General features: G+C 41.4%; 1 protein-coding gene across 1 annotated transcript in view; it reads right to left on the bottom strand.

The window, feature by feature from the left end:
- Window positions 1-19,098, bottom strand: part of Adamts12 (ADAM metallopeptidase with thrombospondin type 1 motif 12) — a 253,145-nt gene that overhangs the window by 24,140 nt on the left and 209,907 nt on the right. Inside the window, exons 19-20 of the mRNA XM_036207207.1 lie at window positions 12,369-13,469; window positions 3,895-4,047 (exon numbers count right to left, since the gene is read on the bottom strand). Of these exons, the coding sequence (XP_036063100.1) occupies window positions 3,895-4,047; window positions 12,369-13,469 (1,254 nt within the window). The remainder of the gene's footprint in view (window positions 1-3,894; window positions 4,048-12,368; window positions 13,470-19,098) is intronic.

Here is a 19,098-nt window from a genome sequence, read left to right as displayed (position 1 = left end):
TGCCCTAAGGTTAGGCTGTAGTCTCCTCTTATTTTTTTAGCAAAACTCCAGATAATAAAATCAACTATTGCTAAAAGAAAATTGCAGTGTTGCATATGTGGGAAGACAGATTGCCCCATGGGGGAAACATTCCTGATTCATTTCAGGAAGAAATATGATTTGTTTGACTTAATTGCAAATAGGACAGTGCTTAATCCAAGAAACAAATCAATGGCTTGCGGAACAGAAGAAGTGACTTGTAAAATGTCATTTCAGGAAGTGTGAGGAGCTGAAAACCATGGGTGGCTTGGGTGTCAGACCCACTGGAGGGGTTTTCAAGAGTATCTCTGTCATTTATTACATTTCTCCCATCATAAGAATCATTTCCATCTCCCTAGGAATTCATTCTGAAATTGTTGTGTGCTACCCAACTGATGTCCATACTTACTATGAGGTGCTTCCTTCCTTATGAAATGCTATGATAGTTTCTTGGAACTGAAACTATGCAGAATGAGCTTCAGAACCAAGAGGGTTGGTAGACGAAACACTCTAAATCTCAGGTTCCTCAACAGAGACTATAAACTCCCTTGTTAAGTTACTAATGCTTTGACTTTTGACAGCCTCAGCACCAGGCACATGATGGTATTGGTGAGTGCTGGCATCTGCAGGTAGTATATATAAGTGACTGAAAGTTCATGGAAAGCTGAGCAGTCTGCTTAGCACTGGACAAACAGCTTCCCTAGTCCTCTGACACCCTACTCCTCTGACAGGATCCCCCTGTCCATGAGCTTTTTGGTACAAGTTCAGGAAGTCAGATGTTAGCAAACACCTAACAGCCACTTCTGACCATCACTGTTTAGCTCAGTTTTTGCCTAGAGTTTTTCATTTTTGAACAGGCTCTTGCCATTTATAGTTGTTTTGCCCACTGCTGTAGTTTGAATCTAGAATGTTTCTCAAAGGCACATGTGTGAAAGCCTTGTTTCCCAGTATGGTATTTGGAGGTGTATGGTATTTACCAGTGATATTTGGAGGAGGTAGAAATTTTAAGGAGTGGGAGGTCTCCTGGTTGCTGGAGGTTGGCCCTTGTCTTTTCTGTATTTTGTTACCATAGCCCAAAGCAGTGAAATCAGCTGGTCATGGATCAAATCCTATAAAATCATGGGTTAAAATAAGCCCTTTATTTTTATGAGTTGATTATCTCAGGTATTTTTTGTAGTGAAAAAAATCTAAAAAATATGCCTTTTGATCCTTACAGAATCTCACAAGTTAAGTAGAGGCAATATTATCTAACTTATTACTGAAGTGAGAACACTAATCCTTCAAGCAGGCTAGAAGAATGGACCAGTATACACACTAATTAGTGATAGGCAGGACTGCCAACTCAGATGTGCATGATTCCCAGCACACTACTGCCGTAGTATGGTTTTGTTTTCTGAGACAGAGTCTTGCTATGCGCTCCTTGCTGCCTTTGAACTCACTATCAGGTTCAGGCTGGACTCAAATTTATGACAGTCCTGCTCCAGCATCTCCAGCCTACAGATAACAGCTATGCACCACTACACAGCTTGCCTCTAGGACTTAATTCTGTAGAGATATGCTTTCCCTAGCCCACATGTGTGGCCAATTTAAGACTAGAACCTTGACTTTATTTCAGCCATATTAATGCAGGGAGAGAGGAAGGAAGAGCCATTCTGGTAAACTGTCTCTAGACCATGGAAAGATTGAAATCTAAATATGCAACTGTGTTTCCTGTCAAACATATGACAAATGCACACAAGAGGGGTAGCAGGCTTGATCATGAGAAGGGTGCCAGTAGAGGCATAAGTCAGTAATGCCACATTGATCTGAACAGTAATCATGTGGTGGGGAAATCCCCAAAGAGTATATGGTATGATTCCTGTGGCCTCAGGAAGACTGCAATATAGCCTGAAGTCTAAGGAATTTAAGTGTCTCTGTATTTGGGTAGGGATTTGTAGACTAATACAGAAGGGTTGAGGTAAAGTTGAATTTTTAATTCTGAGAAAGTTTCTGGAAAATCAAACTGTCCACTGGGAAAATCTAAACTCTCTGGGATAGAGGAGGGAGGGTTCTGGCCAAACCCCAGATAGGAGCTCCCTCCCAGATCTCTCATTTGGGACATTCCAAGGGCAAGAATTCCTCAGGCCTGACTTAACCTTTTTGAGGTACAAGCCATTTCACTTGTCTGTCTTTTCTGTGTCATATAATTTCCATGGGAATTATTATTCTCAGTGTCAGATGGATGGAATTTTGGGATGTGGGCAACACATGGCAAAGTCTGAGAAATGAGACATTTCTTTAGATATTTTTGGATATGGAAGATAATTCATTGGTAAATAGTCTGTCTTTGTATACTGGGTCTGTTATTAGTTGGAAGGAAAAAAAAGCAAAGTAATGTGAATTTATCCTTAAAAAAACATAGTACTAATGCAGAGACAGGGACACGATTTTCTCAAGGAGCTAGCCCTACTCTCCTTTCTTTCCTAAGTTCAGAATCTTCCTTTGGAGGGAAGGGTCACAAGGTACACCAATGACACTGTATGCCCCCATCTGAAGGTAAGTCTGTCTGATGGGTAAATCTATCCAGTGGAACACTGCGGTCTTCTTTTGGAATCTGAGTTGTCTATTAGATGAAGGAACTTACTTCTAGACTTTAGAGGGTCTTGAGCCTCTGCAGACTTTCTAGATAGTTCTTTTTTCCCCAAGCCTTAGGGTCATGGGGATCTGGTTCACTGGATAGGGGACGGGGATCTATGGAAGCCTAGAGTTGGGCATTTATGGAACAAGGAAGAGGTATCTAGAGCTCACACCTGCTTTTGCTATCTGCCTAGCCCTCAATTCTGCCACTGACCTGTCTCCCAAGGACTGACTCAACTCCAGTCCAGGATGATGGGCAGATGGCCTGACTGTGTACCTTCAAAGCACCTGGGTTAGCCTGAAGATTTGACTCACCCCTTTCACAAGGGACCTTGTAGAGGAAACAGTGAATTGAGTAACTTCAGATTAGTAATGGTTGTAAAACACATGCCAATATGGGAAATAACCTTTCTGTGGTTTTGTTTTGAGACAGGGTTTCACATAGCACATAAACTGACCTACAGTTTACGCTGTAGTTCAGGATCACTCTTAACTCATGATTCTCTTCCCTTGGCTCCACATGTGCTGGAATTATAGATATGTATCATCATGTCTAGCCTTGGGATATACTCTTTAATGGCCAGATTAATCACTAAACCACCACCATTTATTATTATTATTATTATTATTATTATTATTATTATTATTTACTGTGTGTATTTGTGTGCATATGTGAAGACTAGAAGAAGGTATCAGCTTCTCTGGAGCTGAAGCTACAGATAGTTGTGATTCACCCCATGTGGGTGTCAGGACATAGACTCAATTCCTCTGTAAGAACACAAAGCACTCTTAACTGCTGAACCATCCCTCTAGCCCCAAATTATTTTTAATGTTTTCTTTTCATCTTAGGCAAATAAAACTGTTTTGTGAAGAGCCATTGAGCCATGACTTAATTATATATGTGACAAGGGGTAATTTTGCATTGTGTAATTATAATTTTCATACAATACAAAATTCAAATAATTGAGAAATATTCTGCTGCATGTTGGCCAAAGCAACTTAGTTTGAAAACTTAATGTTTTGCTCCAGCTTATCTCATGAGAGTAAGGACACACAGGTAAAAAAAAAAAAAAAAAAAAAGGTGTGTTAATACAAGTCTGACTTGTAGGTATTGTGTAACTTAGAGTAAGCCAATGGCTGATGTAGCATCTGTGCTCTTTAAAAGAGGCAAAAGAGAGGGAGGGAAGAGAGCAGCCCCCTCTGAGCAAGTGTTTATACAAGACCCAGCCCTTTCCCTGAAGATGCAGCCTCACAGGTTACCTTGCTCCAGTTTCCCACTCGCCAGCCAGCGCAGGGGCGGAGGTGGCACTTCTTTGCAGGGTCTGGCCTCTGAATGGCTGCACAGTCAGCGTTCAGGCCGGTGCTACACTCCACGCTCCTCCAGTAGGCCCCCAGCCCGCACGTGGTGGAGCACTGCCGCGGGAAGAGAGGAAGAGAAGAGAAACAAAGCTTTTTCTCAGGTGTACTAATCACAACGATCCTGGAGCCAAAGGTCTCCTGTCCCAGATGCTAAGGTTATCCCGGACAGGAATACAGACACAGAATGTCTGGCTGAGTGCTTTAAAATGAATAGCTCCAATAGACAGCTGCAGTTAGGGAGCACCCAGCCCTACACGAAAGAAAAGCCGTTGCAAATGGAAACGTGCTTTTCCTTGGTAAGTACACTGATACAAGCGCCTGGGCCACACACACACATAGGTATATTTCATATCACTCCAGTTCAGAACAGATGTCAGATGTCAGCATATGCCTCACACCTCATATCTAATGTGGCAATGGCTTTTACCCACTTTCTTTCAATGATGCCAATTAGTATTATTAAAGGGTAGACAAAGACACCGAGGCTTCGTGCTGGCTTGTCCATGGAGAAAGATGGGGTATTCTTCCTCCAGACCTTATGTTGTACATTCTGGTAGTGCCTCTAGAACTATAGCATCTCTAAGTAACAACCAGGAACCATAGTAAATGCAGATTCTCATCAGTGTCCTCACTAGCACTGGCATTCTGCATTTTTACCAAGTCCCTAGAAGATGCTGATGCTGTTGCCTCTGAGACCACAGCTGGAGTTGGCAAGAAGTGACAAAATGCTGCCCTTCACTTCTTGCTCCACTGGCAGAGAACAGCAGTCACCTTTCCCATAAGTAGAGTTCATTTGTCTCAAGCTGTTCCCACTCATTTATAATTATTCAGTATCACAAGTTTAGCTTGCCATTACCTTGAAGATTACACACTTTCTCCCCCTTCGTCTCTTTTTCCCCTTGCATCCTTTATCCTGCTTACTCTTAGAAAGGGGTTGTATCTGAATGCATTAAACACAGCTCTGAGCTTTTAAAAGAAAGTTTCTTTTGATAAAACGAAATATATAAATCAAAGAGCAGCTTTATATTTCCTTGGCTACATATTTGCCCTCCATACAATCTGGTTCTTCATCTGGTGCAAATTTTGTATTGTAAAGTGTGTGTGTGTGTGTGTGTGTGTGTGTGTGTGTGTGTGTGTGTGTGTTGTGTTGTGTGTACAGTCACATGTATATCGTAGGTGAATTGTAGAATCACAGAAAGGGAAAAGTAGAAAACACTAAATGTCATAATTGTATTTCAGTTTTCATTTATAGAGGAAATTTCTCCTCATCCCTAGACTTGATCTGTATCTTTCCTGTTCCTCTTTGAACATCATTATACACCTTTACAGTAGAGACAATGGCAGTTAATGTGCGATTACCATCATCTCATGGGTTGAGCCTGCTAGTGTTCTCCAGCATCCACATGCACACTCTCCAAGTTTCTCTCATCAAAAGATGTTATCGGTTTTCTTAGCCACTAAATGAAGGCTGTTCTTGTGACTCCTTTTGGCTAGTAGGGTATGGAGGCTAATGCTAGGCTAGTTACCGTGCTTTGCTTCCTTCTTTTCCTGTGGACTCTGCTTTTGCCCTGAGCGTATGCATGGGCAACACAGTAGAGGATGAGAGCTAACAGGAAACAGGATTAGATGACTCAGCTACCCCAGGTCAGCTTTCAACTGACCTCCAGCAGGGACCTGAGAGGACAAGCTGAATGAAGTTGATAGAACCTCCCGGAGAGGGTATAACTATGTGGTGATTAATCACAGTTGGGCTGCTTGCTAGCTGTGTGAGCCTTTGCAGATTCTGAGCCCCCCCCCCCAAGCCTGTAATACTGGTGACCACAGGAGGGTCCCCCTCATGCTGGGCTGCTGTGAAGACTGAAGATGACTCATGCATACCACCTTGCACAAGGTCGCACAGACCGTAGGCAGTGTCATTAACTTAATATTGTGACACAGAGGGGGAAATATAACATTTAGGCAAGCTTAGGAAAGTTGCTAATGAGACCACATTGTCAGGCTAGTAATGATCCCATTAAATGTCAAGACATAGCCATAGTTCCTTGGGCCATGTTTATGTTATACATATCATAAATATTATTTCTGGAGCTTGGAGTTTGGTCCTCCTCCCCAGAATTGGTTTAATTCTCTTTGACAGTTTCTATTTAGGCATCCTGCTACAGTCCCAAAGTGAAGCCGACAAGAGGAGATCACAGACTATAGACAAAGCCAAACAAAACCGGCATTCTGTAGAGTAGAGCTTCCTTTATATTGAATTACTTTCCTATTGGCAGTAGAAGATGAGAGGAAACAAGAGGACTTTGAGGAAGTGGAGGGGGAACTTCATTCTGTCCTGTGACCCCTGAGGCAACTGACCCATCAGGTCAAGGAACAAGTGTGGGGTGACGGAACTAGAAATAGATACTGAGGGTTGGATCAGCAACATCTGAAAAAATGTGCGAAAGATGTGGAACATTACGCAGTCACTTTCATTCTCTTAACTACACAAGCCTACCTTGAACTGACTAGCCAAGGGATCTGATTGAAAAAAGAAACAGTTCAATGAGATGGGGGATGCTGTCAAAATAGGAGCCACAGCAGTACACAGTGCACAACACTTAATGTTTCTGTTATATAAGTAATTATGTTTTGTTTTTTTGAGACAGGGTTTCTCTGTGTCATTTGGCGCCTTTCTTGGAAGTCACTCAGTAGCCCAGGCTGGCCTCGAACTCACAGAGATCCGCCTGCCTCTGCCTCCCGAGTGCTGGGATTAAAGGCGTGCGCCACCACTGCCCGGTTATATAAGTAATTATGGAAAACTCCCCTGTTCCTTTCTATGTGCCTGATATTCCTCTGTAGCTCATAGATATTTCTTTTACCTCATACCAACCTTAGCAGTGAGATATGATGATCACCTCCTTAGAGAGGAGGAAACGGAGGGAATGACAGGATGCATTTATTCAGGGTTCAAGTCCAGCAAGTGCATTTTTAAACTGCATGCCTTTTTATAGGGTCAACTTCGTTTTTTTTTTTTTTTTTGTATCAATTATTAATTCTGAAACCTCAATTAGTAAAAGAGATGTGTTATGTACAGTGAGGGCCTTGAGCAATCTTTTGATCTAAGAGAGAAGCTGAGGGTATAGCCTAAGAGAGATTTCAGATCAAACCCTAATAAACATTAGAAATGGATTCTGGCTTAGGGCTCAGAAAAGCTTTATGGGAGAGGAGGCTTAAAATGACTCCAAGGAGCATAGAGGACATGAGGGCAGAGTGGGAGGAAGGGGTAAGAGATCCCAGGCAGAAGAAACAGCATGGATGAGAGCACTGGGCAGGGACAGGCAGAGAATAAAGGAGATTGGGTGCTTTAGACCTTTGAGATGCAAATTGGATGCAGACAAGCAGAAAGACTCGAAAGTCATCTATGCAACGCCAATTTGACATTTGATTAGATAGTTTCTTTCTTTTTTCATTTTTCCCTTTTTGTTATTGGCAGAGTGCATTTTATATATCTGCTCTGTATGTATTGAAAAGACAGGTATTTGTAAGGAGGACGTTGGAGTGGTTAGAACAGCCCTCTTCATCTCTTGTAGCACTGTGGAAAAGATTGAAAAAGGGAAAGAATAGAGGCTTACAGACCAGCAGTGAGGCAAAGGTAGGTGTCTTGGGCAAGGCTATGCACTGAAGGTCCTGCATTCTTAACTGCTGAGGTACCATTGGTACTTTGGGCTGGAGGAACCTCCCTTTTAAACAACTTCCCTGAATACTGTGGGGATTTTTATAATTGTTGGCTCTCAGATATTAAATGTGATCATTACTAAGCAACAAACAAAAATAGCCCCATTAACTTTCAAATCCCTCCCACCCAAAGACTACCAGGCCTCAAACAGGCAGGAAACAAAAAAGAGAAGACAGAATTGATGAGTTCATCTGACTTCAAACACTATTAGAGCTTGTTTTAGTGGGGGAGAGGCAAATTAGTATCAGTGGTGATCCCTAGGTTTCTGAGACATTATAATCAAGAGATGATTGATCTACTGTACTGAGAGACCATAAAAAAAAAAAGCATCAAAAGTGAGTAGATGTAAGAATCAGGGACCATGGGATGCTCAAAACCAAAGCTTCCATTCTGAACTTTGACTTTCTCTGGTAAATAAATATATGAAATATTTTATTTAAAAAACACATAAAAAGAGTAGTCCCTAAGTCCTGCCACGTAAGGGATCACTGCTAAGTAGAGAACCCCAATTTTCATTTATATTCTTGTTGCTCTAAAAAGCTACCATGATCCGTTCCTTTTCTGTAGCCAAACTGCTTAGAATCAGCAGCTCAACCTATGAGTGAATTATGATAAATTCAATATGACAATTATTTTTGTCAAAGCCCAGTGATGACATTTGAGTCTAACTAAATTGTACCTTGATTTACTATAATCAAAATGTTTCAACCTCTAGGATCAAAAGTCATTATAGTTCATGTCTACTCCATTATGTTTTAGGGTTTTTTCTTTCTTTCTTTCTTTCTTTCTTTCTTTCTTTCTTTCTTTCTTTCTTTCTTTCTTTCTTCCTTCCTTCCTTCCTTCCTTCCTTCCTTCCTTCTCTCTCTCTCTCTCTCTCTCTCTCTCTCTCTCTCTCTCTCTCTCTTTCTTTTGTTTTTTGGAGACAGGGTTTCTCTGTGTAGCTTTGCACCTTTCCTGGATCTCACTCTGTAGACCAGGCTGGCCTCGAACTCAGAGATCCATCTGCCTCTGCCTCCCAAATGCTGGGATTAAAGGTGTGCACCACCACCACCCAGCAAGTTTTAGTTTTCTTGGATATAGTAACTTCTCATTGAATTAATTAACATTTGTCAACTGAATAGCATCTATTGACTAATATCATTATGACAAATAACCACAACACATTTAAATTCAGCAGCAATTACACAACTGTTCTGGAAGCTGAGGATTGGTCATCTGGAGATAAACACTTGTCTTTAGTATTTCTTAACTTATTCACATGATGTCATTATACAGCCCAGGATGACCTGGAACTTGCTATGTAGCCCAAGAGGGCTTTGAATTCATAGCCTTCCTGCCTTTGTCTCATGAGTGCTAGAATCACAGAACCTTTGTTTCTTTGTTCATTTTTCAAGATAGGGTTTCTCTGTGTAGCCCCAGCTGTCCTGGAACCAGCTTTGTAGACCAGGCTGGCCTCAGAGATACACCTGCCTCTGCCTCTTTTGTGCTAGGATTAAAGGCGTGTGCCATCACGGCTGGGCCACAGGTGCCTTTTAAATAAAACCTCCCTATTACCTTCTGGGCTGAGGAGGGCTGTCAATCATTACTAATAATCCTAGTGTATGGCTCTCCCCTGTTACTAGGCTAGCCTCCTAAGGGATCTTCCCTTCATACTGCAGCTTCCATCTAAGTACTAAGCCTGTCCTTCCTAAAGTCATCCATGACCTGCCAATGATCAAGTGTAAAAGGTCTACAGTTGACACACTCCTGATTATAAACAGCGCCATACTTCTCCTAAGTCTTACATATCAGATTATTCCTTACCAGACTCCCCCAGTGGGATCTCTTTCTTAGCCACCTCTTTAAAACATGAGTGCTCTCTAGAGTTTCACTCCTGAGTCACAGGCCTTTGCAGTGCACAATGGGGGTAACCTCACTCACTTTCAAGGCTCTAACTACCACCCATTGATCAAGGCTGCCAAATACTCTCCTTAGTTATTACATTCTTCAAGAACCCCAGACTCATAATACAAAAGCACATTAGTTTTACCTAGACATATAAGAGGCACCTTTAATTAAACTTCATCAGTTCAGGCCACACCCACTGACCTGCTTTGGCAGTGAAAGATAGCAGCCTCTTGCTCTTTAGAGGTATGGCATGATTTTAGGAAGACACATTTTGAGAATGCTATTTGAAAATAAATCATCCTAAGAAACCCTGAAAAATGAAATTTATTTTACGATTTCTACACTGAATCAATGGTGGTGATATCTTAGGGGCCATTTGTTTTTGTGACTCTAAAAGTAGCTAGAAGGTGCCCTCTATGTTATTATAAAATCTGTTCTTATGGAATACATTATCTTCTGTCAACTTAGGGTAATCACATAACTGACATTGCTTTTCTATATAATATGAGCAAAGGAACACTGGATAAACCTAAGCCCAGAGGACTGTAGTGTTTTCTGATTTGCAAAGGAAGGGATTGCGGTTTCTCAGCTGTCCATCCAAGTTCAAATCCCTGCTCCTTCACTCAGTGGGCTTGATCTTAGTTACTTAATCTCTCTCCACCTCACCTCTAGTGTGTCATTAACCATCTTGGGCTGTAGTAAGTATTATAGTAGATAACTCATGCTAATTAGCTTAAAATCCTATTTCTAACACACCTTCACATGTTGTTAAGCTCACACCATCAGCTCTTGTCCTTACACCCCTTCAGAACTCATCCGATAGGAAGATGACTAAAAAAGCTTGGCTTAGGAGACACATTTATACACTTCAATATATCAGATTACTGTGAGTATAAACATCTTTTTATCTCTGAAGCTGGACTTTTGCAAATAGAGATAAGATGTTAATTCACCAATGAAAAATGTAATAACTCACTTTAGAAACAGAACATAGAGATAGTTCAAATACAAATAAGTACAGATTTGGTACAGAAGCTTTTAGAGTTTTGAATTTACCCATATGTTGCTGGTAAAGTCAGTACCATGATCCAATGAGGCTGGATAATTTACACCAAAGAATGCTACCCCCTTAATTTGTAAGTTGGTGCCAGAATTCAACATAGAGACAGGGTTATAGTGAAAAAGAAAGTTCATCATCGCATTGAAAAGTGAGTTTTTGGACAGTCATTTAGCCATTAGCATCTTACGTTTCCTACTAGTAAAATCAGCATATATGGGATAGACATCATCCATTCTCTAGGACAGCCAATGTGAAAATAATAAGAGACCATATGTGAGAAGGTTCTGGAAGTCAGCATACCTTGTAAATTGCTCTAAATGTATTTTTGTTCACAGCGATTATATACTAGATGATATTCTTAATTAACTGCTCTAGATTAGCTCACTTTAAAAAAGAAAATAAGACACAAATTGTAAAAAAAAAACCTTAATTATTTGAATTTGTGGCTACATTATTTTATAAGTTCATATATTAAACTTTTATTGAATTTCAAATTTAAAATAGGTAAGAAATTATTTTGGTGCCTCAAAAGGATGTCACTAGTTGTAGAAATAAAAAGAAACAAGCAAGTAATCAAATAAACAAATAACTGGTCAAATTTCTAAAGCCTGAAAGTAGGGGCTAAACTTTTATTATAATGCTTAGTTCTTCTTAGATATTACAATTCTTTCAGTGAACCATAGTGATTCTTTTAATGAGGCCACTCAAAGAAAAATAATTAGATCATGAAGATGGGTGCCTAGGTCTGTAATAATCAGGTAATGTTTGTGATATGTAATATATAGTAATAAAGCAGTTTAAGTGTATTACAGGTAGAAAGGGGGCCCTTTGGTAGGTATTTCCTCTCAAGCTTGTTTTGACCGCACAGATAAAAGATACTAAGTATTCATATAAAAATCAAAGGATATATATCCCTTGATAATAGGATAGAATATGTGTACTTGGATATAAAAATTGACACAGTAAGTGATATAATTCTTTTTGAGATTTTTGTCTCAGATTTCCATTCTAATTGTGATTATGTCACAAGTTTAACTGAAGTCTGAGCACTAGCTTTCTGAGTGGAATGGGAGGACCATAGGACCCTTGGAGTACATAGCTTGAAGGGGCACCAGAGATGCTCAGCCTACAGCTTAAGCACCAGGTACAGAAAGATGACTGGGTTCTCCATGCTCACACACTAACTGGCTCAAGTCTCCTGACAGAGACTTCTCACTGTGTCTCATTGTATGTCTTCTCTTTAGTAAGTATTTATGGATAATGTATAAATATATACTTGTATGTATGCATTGTTTTATAAATAATATATTTATTCTTTTCTTTCCCATTTGGGAAGTTGGCATAGAGATGGTTGTAATTGTCATTTTTTTCTTTCCCTCCTTCCCTCCCTCCTTCTCTCCCTCCCTCCCTCCCTCCCTCCCTCCCTTCCTTCTTTCCTCTCCTCCCTTCCTTCCTCCCTCCTCCTCCATTCTTTCCATTCCCCTTCTTCCTTTCTTTTTCTTATATTTCATCAGAATCTTATGTAACTGAGGCTGGCTTCCAAATCTGCTCTGTAGCCAAGGATGGCATTCAACTCACAATCCACCTGCCTCAGCCTCCATGTCCAATTAGACAACATTTTAATGTAAATTCATTTCAGAATTTTCACAAAATACCATTGCTTGATATTTTCCATATAGAATGAGGTCTGGGATAGGAAACTGAATCTCTTACTTTACTCCAGTTTCCAACAATCCAGTGTGCAGGGCTGGGGTCCTTCATAAGCTGCTTGTAATTGGAAGCATTTAGTAGAAATCCCTCAGCAATCAGACTAGATGCATCTTCCTCCGTCAGGACAGGCCCAGAGCCTTGGGTTGGATTTGTATCGTTTGTCAATGCCAAGTGGTCATGGTTTTCTAACTTTTTTGAGGGCGTTGGCTGATGGCCTCCTCCAGACGGGAGTGGAATATTCCTTGATTTTTCAGTGATCATCCCTTCAGCTCTGGGTGTCTCATTTTTAAGGGACCAATCAGGTAGCGAGCCTTTCATCACTGTGCCGAAGGGAGGCCATGAAGTCTCTTCCCCGACATAAGATGTTGGTGGAGGTCCGAGTGGTATTTCTGCATTCCTCTCCATGGAAGACTCGTGTTCAGGTGCCCTGCTCTTGTTCCATATCACAGGGTTGTTTTCATCCTTGTTCATAGGCTGGTCACTGCCTTCCCCTGAGCCACTGTGTAGCTCCACTTCCGGATCTGTGGTCAAGGGGTTATAAAATGGGGTTACTTGCCAAGTCACAGAATTGCTAGATGATAAGCCGGAATCACTCGTCGTTGCTGCCCAAAAGTCAGCCTCTGAAGTAGGACCTATAGCTGAACTAGAAACATTTTCATCATCCAGCTGGATACTCACAGACCAGGAAGTGAAGGAGGCCTGGGAAGTGCTTCCAGAGGAAGTAAGGTAGCGGGAGTCCTCTTTAGTTTGGGTTGACGTATTCTGCCGTCCTATCCCATCTTCAGGTGCCATAGTAGGGCTAAGGCTGTTGATTGCTGCGGTGCTTGTTCTCATAGACCCAGGCACTGTGGGCGTGGACAGTGGCATGGGCCTGGATGTGGGTGCAGGGATGGGCGTGAAGGGGTCATACTCTGGTGTTGGTTGGTTTTTCCCACTGGGAGCTGTATCTTTATTGGGTTTCAGAACTCTGCGGCTAGACGGGCACTGCTGGAGGCCACACAGAGCTCGGCTGTTGGGTTTACGTGTCTTGTCACAAGGTTCATTGTGGTTCTTGGCACAGGTGACACTGCGAATCCGCACTCCACCACCGCAGGAAACCGAGCACTGGAACAGAGAGACAAGTGTTAGTTTAGAGGGAAAAGATGCCTCTTCTCATGGTCATGCCTAGTGGTGATGAATTGTGCAGCCAATGTTCTATCTCCACTTGGTTTCTACGCTTTTAGTTTTACATTGTCTCTTGGAGACCAGCCAGGGCCCAGGACCAGCCTGAACAAAAACCATGATACATCATCAAACTGAAGGCTCTTTGGGTCTTGAAAACTGAGCACTACCATGGACAAGGAGAGCAATGAGCTAAATCACTCATGGGATCTCTTTAAGAGCGGTGAAGACTATTGCCTCTTTCTTAGGGCTACCATGCAATTAAATTAATACAAAATGTTCTCAGATGCTCAGGATTGCACTAAACTAGTTATATCAGAGCTTTTATACTTAGAAAACAATGATTAGAATTCATGGAGTTTCTCCCAGGTGTCAAGGTCATTTATCTATGGCAGGTAGAATTACATTAAAAGCTAGATAATCACCACACTCAAACATGTTCTAAGTTTTTTTTTTTTTTTCTGAACTTGAAAAATGAGAAGCTAATCAAAGGTGGAAAATATCCTTTCTCAAAGAATTTGGTTTTTCCATCAGTGTGACATTAATATGCACACGGAGAAAGTGGTGTATCTCCCATCCCAATTTCATTTTACATTATGGAAGGTTTGCTGAAGGACAGGCATCTAGATTGCCTTTGTTGGGGAATTTGGACAGGGCACTCCATCCTCACGGTTTCATGAAAACTTGCTTCATCTAGCTGTCTCACTGTTAATCATACATAGTTGCTATGTAACATAGGAAAATCAGGTACTTTGAAAGGTCTATACTCTTACCAAACTGCTCCGTTTTTTACTTTGCCTAATGACACGTTAATTCAACCAACCAGTAGCTAGTACTAGAGCATGGACCATTGAGGTCCCTTTGCTGTCCATTTTACACTGATTTATAGTCTCTATCTGGTACCCTTGAAGTCAAAGGAGGTTTCTTCAGGCTATGCCTGCATGATGCTCCCTCCTAGCCATTATTCTGTGTGATATTTGCAACAACTGCAAGATTTACAAGGCAAGAGTGGTTATTCCTCCCTCCACAGGAGAGGAGCCAAAGGCTCCAGAATTTACTTGAAAGGCTGCAGGTCAGCCAATGTAAAAAGTCAGCTTTATTGAGCATGTTCTCTTCTCCAACAAAGCCCAGGGCAACACAGGTCCATAGACTTTGCTTAGTGAATCGCCCAGTGCTTTTGGTGTTAGAAGAGTAACCCAAAGGCTGGGGTGTTTCTTATTCATAATTACATTTTTCAATATGAAAACACTTCATGGTCCATTCAATTTAGCCATCTCTCATCACCTTGGATTTTTCAAATCTTCACATTGTAAAAATTTATAAATGCAACAAAGTAAGTTTCATTTTATGCCTGCCTACATTTCCTCACAGGCTGGCTTTGCTTTTTAGCATGGATTCATAAAGCTAATACCAAATGGTCTCAAGTGTATGTGGCCCCTCTTGCAACTTTTCTCTCCAAGAAGCATCGGAATATATAACAACATAAGGGGATTTTTTATGTCTTCCCCCAACCTTCTGGGTTGTTTTGGCTTGTAAGAGTTCTAATGTCTGTGGGGATGAGAAAGTGCACAATACTCTTCAATTTCTTTTAATCAAAAAACTTTGAAGTATATCTCTGTCTCCAGCACATTGAATTATGGAAAAAAGAAATAACTGCAAAAACCTTTTCACCTATAAGCTTATGTGCTGTGGATATCGCTCTATATAAATAAAATGCTGTTTGGCCAGTGGCCAGGCAGGAAGTATAGGCGGGACAAGAGAGAAGAGAATTCTGGGAGGTGGAAAGCTGGGGGAGAAAGATGCTGCCAGCCATGTCAAGGAAGATGTAAGGTACACGAACCAAGTGGCAAGTATAGACTAATAGAAATAGATTAATTTAAGATAGAAGTAGTAGATAACAAGAAGCCTGCCACACCATAGAGTTTGTAAGCAATATAAGTTTCTGTGTGTATACTTGGTTGGGTCTGAGCGTCTATGGGCCTGGTGGGTGAGAGAGATTTATCCTGACTCTGGGCCAGGTAGGAAAACTCTAACTACACTTATGCATTTTATTTTAGCTTAAGTTCCTTGCTTCCTCAAGTCCTTTTGGTGTAAAAATCTCTTTTACTTTGTTTCCATCAAGCACAATCACATGCATTTTTGGACTGTTCCATCTTAAAACATCAAAATTGATATGTAAAAAATGGAATAGTGGTGGACATTTTAAAAGCTAGACATTTCCTATAAATAAGATTCCCGATTTTTGACTCTGCTTGAAAAGTCAGATATTCATCACCTATTAGTTTCATTCTCAATGAGCTCAAAGCTTCAGTCATGGAAATCCAGGCTTGTGATGGATACATATTGATAGAAAATTACAACATGTCCACACGGTTGGGCTTGCCTGGCGGACTGCCTAATTATTTCTGGTTCAAAATAGCCATATCCAGGTCAGAACATCTCTCGTGGCTAGGACTCTGTGGCTTTACATGGTTGCGTAAAGCGCACGCGGCCATGTAATATATGCGCATGTGTGGAGTAGCCACATGCGGTCCCGTACGCATGCACGGCCCACTCTTTAAAAAGCTGGTGCCATTTTGCACAGGTCTCTCTTCTCTTCTCTCTCTCTTCTTCTCTTCTCTCCTCTCCTCACTCATGTGTGTGCTTCACACAGGCCTGTCACATCTATTCCTATCCTATATTAATAAACAGCTCTTCTGTGGATTTGTCGTGTTCGGGACCTGTTCCTCGCCGGGTAAGAGCCGTCTAAATAACTAACACATATGTTCTCTGGCATACCCACAAGAACCTTCCTTATCCAGGAGATACCCACTCTCCCAAGTGCCCTCAGTGGCCATTCCTTATCCATCCTTATCACAGGGCATGTTGTGCCCAACAGGAGCATGCTATCTTCCAAGTACATTGAGTCCAAACAGGAAGCTGCCTTTTCTCACAGCCACCAGAACAAACAGTGCCTCTTTGTATTCAGCCCAGAGCTCCTTCTAACAGTGTTTATCTCCTCAGGAGCTGTCAAGCCCTTCAGATGAGATAAATGCAACTGTGTGACACATACTTAAAGCGGATCTCAACTGGTACTTTTGGAATTCTCACAACCACACTTTCAGCTACGTTTATCATATGCCTTGACCTTATGATTTTGAACCCTGTACCAGGCAAGTAGCTTGCTATTCACTTGTGTCCTCTCTGGGAGTTATCTTGCCCTCTCTAGTTATCACTCCTGGATCAAAGCCTCTGGAGAAAGCCTGCTGAGAAAGGGGTCTGCTGCTAAGTTGGTCAACTCCACCCATCACTGAGGCACACAATAGCAAAAGGAGCTCACTGGTGGCCCAGAGGTATGGCACTGAGTGAGTCCATTCAAACACACAGTGGGAACTTAGCAGAGGCTTTGGGCTAAAGGGGCTTAGTGAGAAACAGCTTGTATTTTATAGATAACACATTTCTCTATGTCTCAGGAATTTATAAGTGAATGATTGGGCTTTATACCAAAAATTATGTTTGAACATAAGCTAAAACATTACATGTTGTAAGTTAATGTGTATCCCCTCTCCTCTCCAAAAGAGTCAGGGTCAAATTGCCTTCTATCTCAGAATGTGATTTAATTTAGAGACAGTTCTTTTAAATGGAAATCAACTTAAAATGAGGTTTTTAGAGTGGGTGCTAACCCTGTATGATCAATATTCTCATACAAGGGGAAATTTGGGGCAGAGAAACAGCTTGTAGGAAGAATACCATGGGAAGATGAAGGTGCATGTGGTGGTTCACTTACACGTCAAGGGAGCCCAGAAGCAAGGAAAAGAAGGCACGAGGTCATTCTTCCTCACAGGGCTGCAGAAGCAAGGTAGCCCTCCTGACATCTTGATCTAGGATTTCTGCCTTCTAAACTGTAATACTAGAAATTTCCGATTATATCAGCCAGCTTGTGAGATTTTGTTAGGGAAACTCTAAGAAAGTAATTCCGTATCTTAGATGATTACAAACAGATACAATAAAGAGACTCAGCAGTGCTGGAAACCAGCTTTCTGAGTAGCTCTTGCAAACAAGAGTGCCTAGGTATATTCCCCAGGAACCAGAAGAACATAGGCTGCCATGTTTGGAAATAACTGAGATGTTAGCGTGTGCAGATACTCCATGCCCAAAGAAGTAATGCAGGTCAGAGCATCAACCCACAGGAGTGCTGGAAACCTTAATTAAGAATACTAAAGGTAAGTTGGCAAGTGTCTCCTGTCCTCCATGTTTTCCCTTCTGTTTGTAGGAACCCTGGTGTTGGTGTTTGTTGCCATGCCTACCTTCTTTTTGAAGAGCCATTGACAAGTCACTTCTGACTAATAATATCTGGTCTGTTTAGTTAGCTGTGTTTGTCACTGCTTGGATTCAAAGTGTTTCCCCAGAAGGATCCTATGGGGAAGCCTGGTCCCAGCCTGGTGAATCCATTCACTGAGCAGTGATTAGACTATAGCTGCTTTAACCTAGCCAATGGAAAAATATCCCGATGGCTTATGGTAGACTGGTATTGTTGGGAGGTGATATTGAGTAAAAGGCAGGTCCTGGTTGTAGGACGTAGATCCCAGGGCCAGGATTTGAAAGGTATGTTTTTCCTTAGCCTCTTCCTAAATGCCATAAAGTGAACATCATTCTTCACAAGGCACTTCCTACAGGATGTTTCTCCTTGTTGTGGAAATAAAATTAATGGACTGTAAAAACTGAAGCCATGAGCTAAGGTGAATCTTTCTTCCTTTAACCCATTTTCTTAGTTACTCTACTACTGTTGTTAAAAGATACCATGACCAAGTCAACTTACAAAAAAGATGCTCATTGGGGCTCATAGTTTCAGAGGATTAGAGGTGGTAAGCATGGCGGCAGGAAGATAGGCATGGTGCTGGGACAAGGCAGCAGGGCAGGGGCAGGAGGAAATAATGTGGGCTTTTGAAACCTTAAAGCCTGTTCCTTGTGACCTACCTCCTCCAGCAAAGCCACACCTCCTAATCCTTCCCAAACAGTTCCACCAGCTAGGGACCAAACATTCAGACACATGAGCCTATGGGATTCATTCTCATCCAAACCATCAGACCCATGGTAGGTATCTGGCTGCCATGATACTATAACACCTTTATAAACAGATTTCAGTTCATAGACCCTAAGTACATCTGCTTTTTTTTTTTTTTTTTTGAGACAGGGTTTCTCTGTGTAGTTTTGTGCCTTTCCTGGAACTTGCTTTGGAGACCAGGCTGGCCTCAAACTCACAGAGATCCGCCTGCCTCTGCCTCCCGAGTGCTGGGATTAAAGGCATGTGCCACCACCACCCTGTGCACATCTACTTTACATGACTTACTTTACTTCTCATTAAATGCACCCCAATGCATTTCCAGCCTGAAGTAAGAGGCAGTATGTTGCTGTAGAAACCAACTGAAACTTTTTTTTTCTTTTGATTGTACAATTATTTGGTGAGACTAAGTCATTTCATTTTGAGAGATGCAGATTTTAGCAATCATTATGTATATTGTGAATTCCAGCAAAGTGAGAAAGATGACTCTCAAATTGTTTCCAAACAGACTTTGTTTTTTATGAATTCTAG

This window comes from Onychomys torridus, chromosome 15, assembly GCF_903995425.1.
Source record: "Onychomys torridus chromosome 15, mOncTor1.1, whole genome shotgun sequence".
Classification (NCBI taxonomy): domain Eukaryota; kingdom Metazoa; phylum Chordata; class Mammalia; order Rodentia; family Cricetidae; genus Onychomys; species Onychomys torridus.
This window is presented reverse-complemented; position numbering and strand designations above follow the sequence as displayed.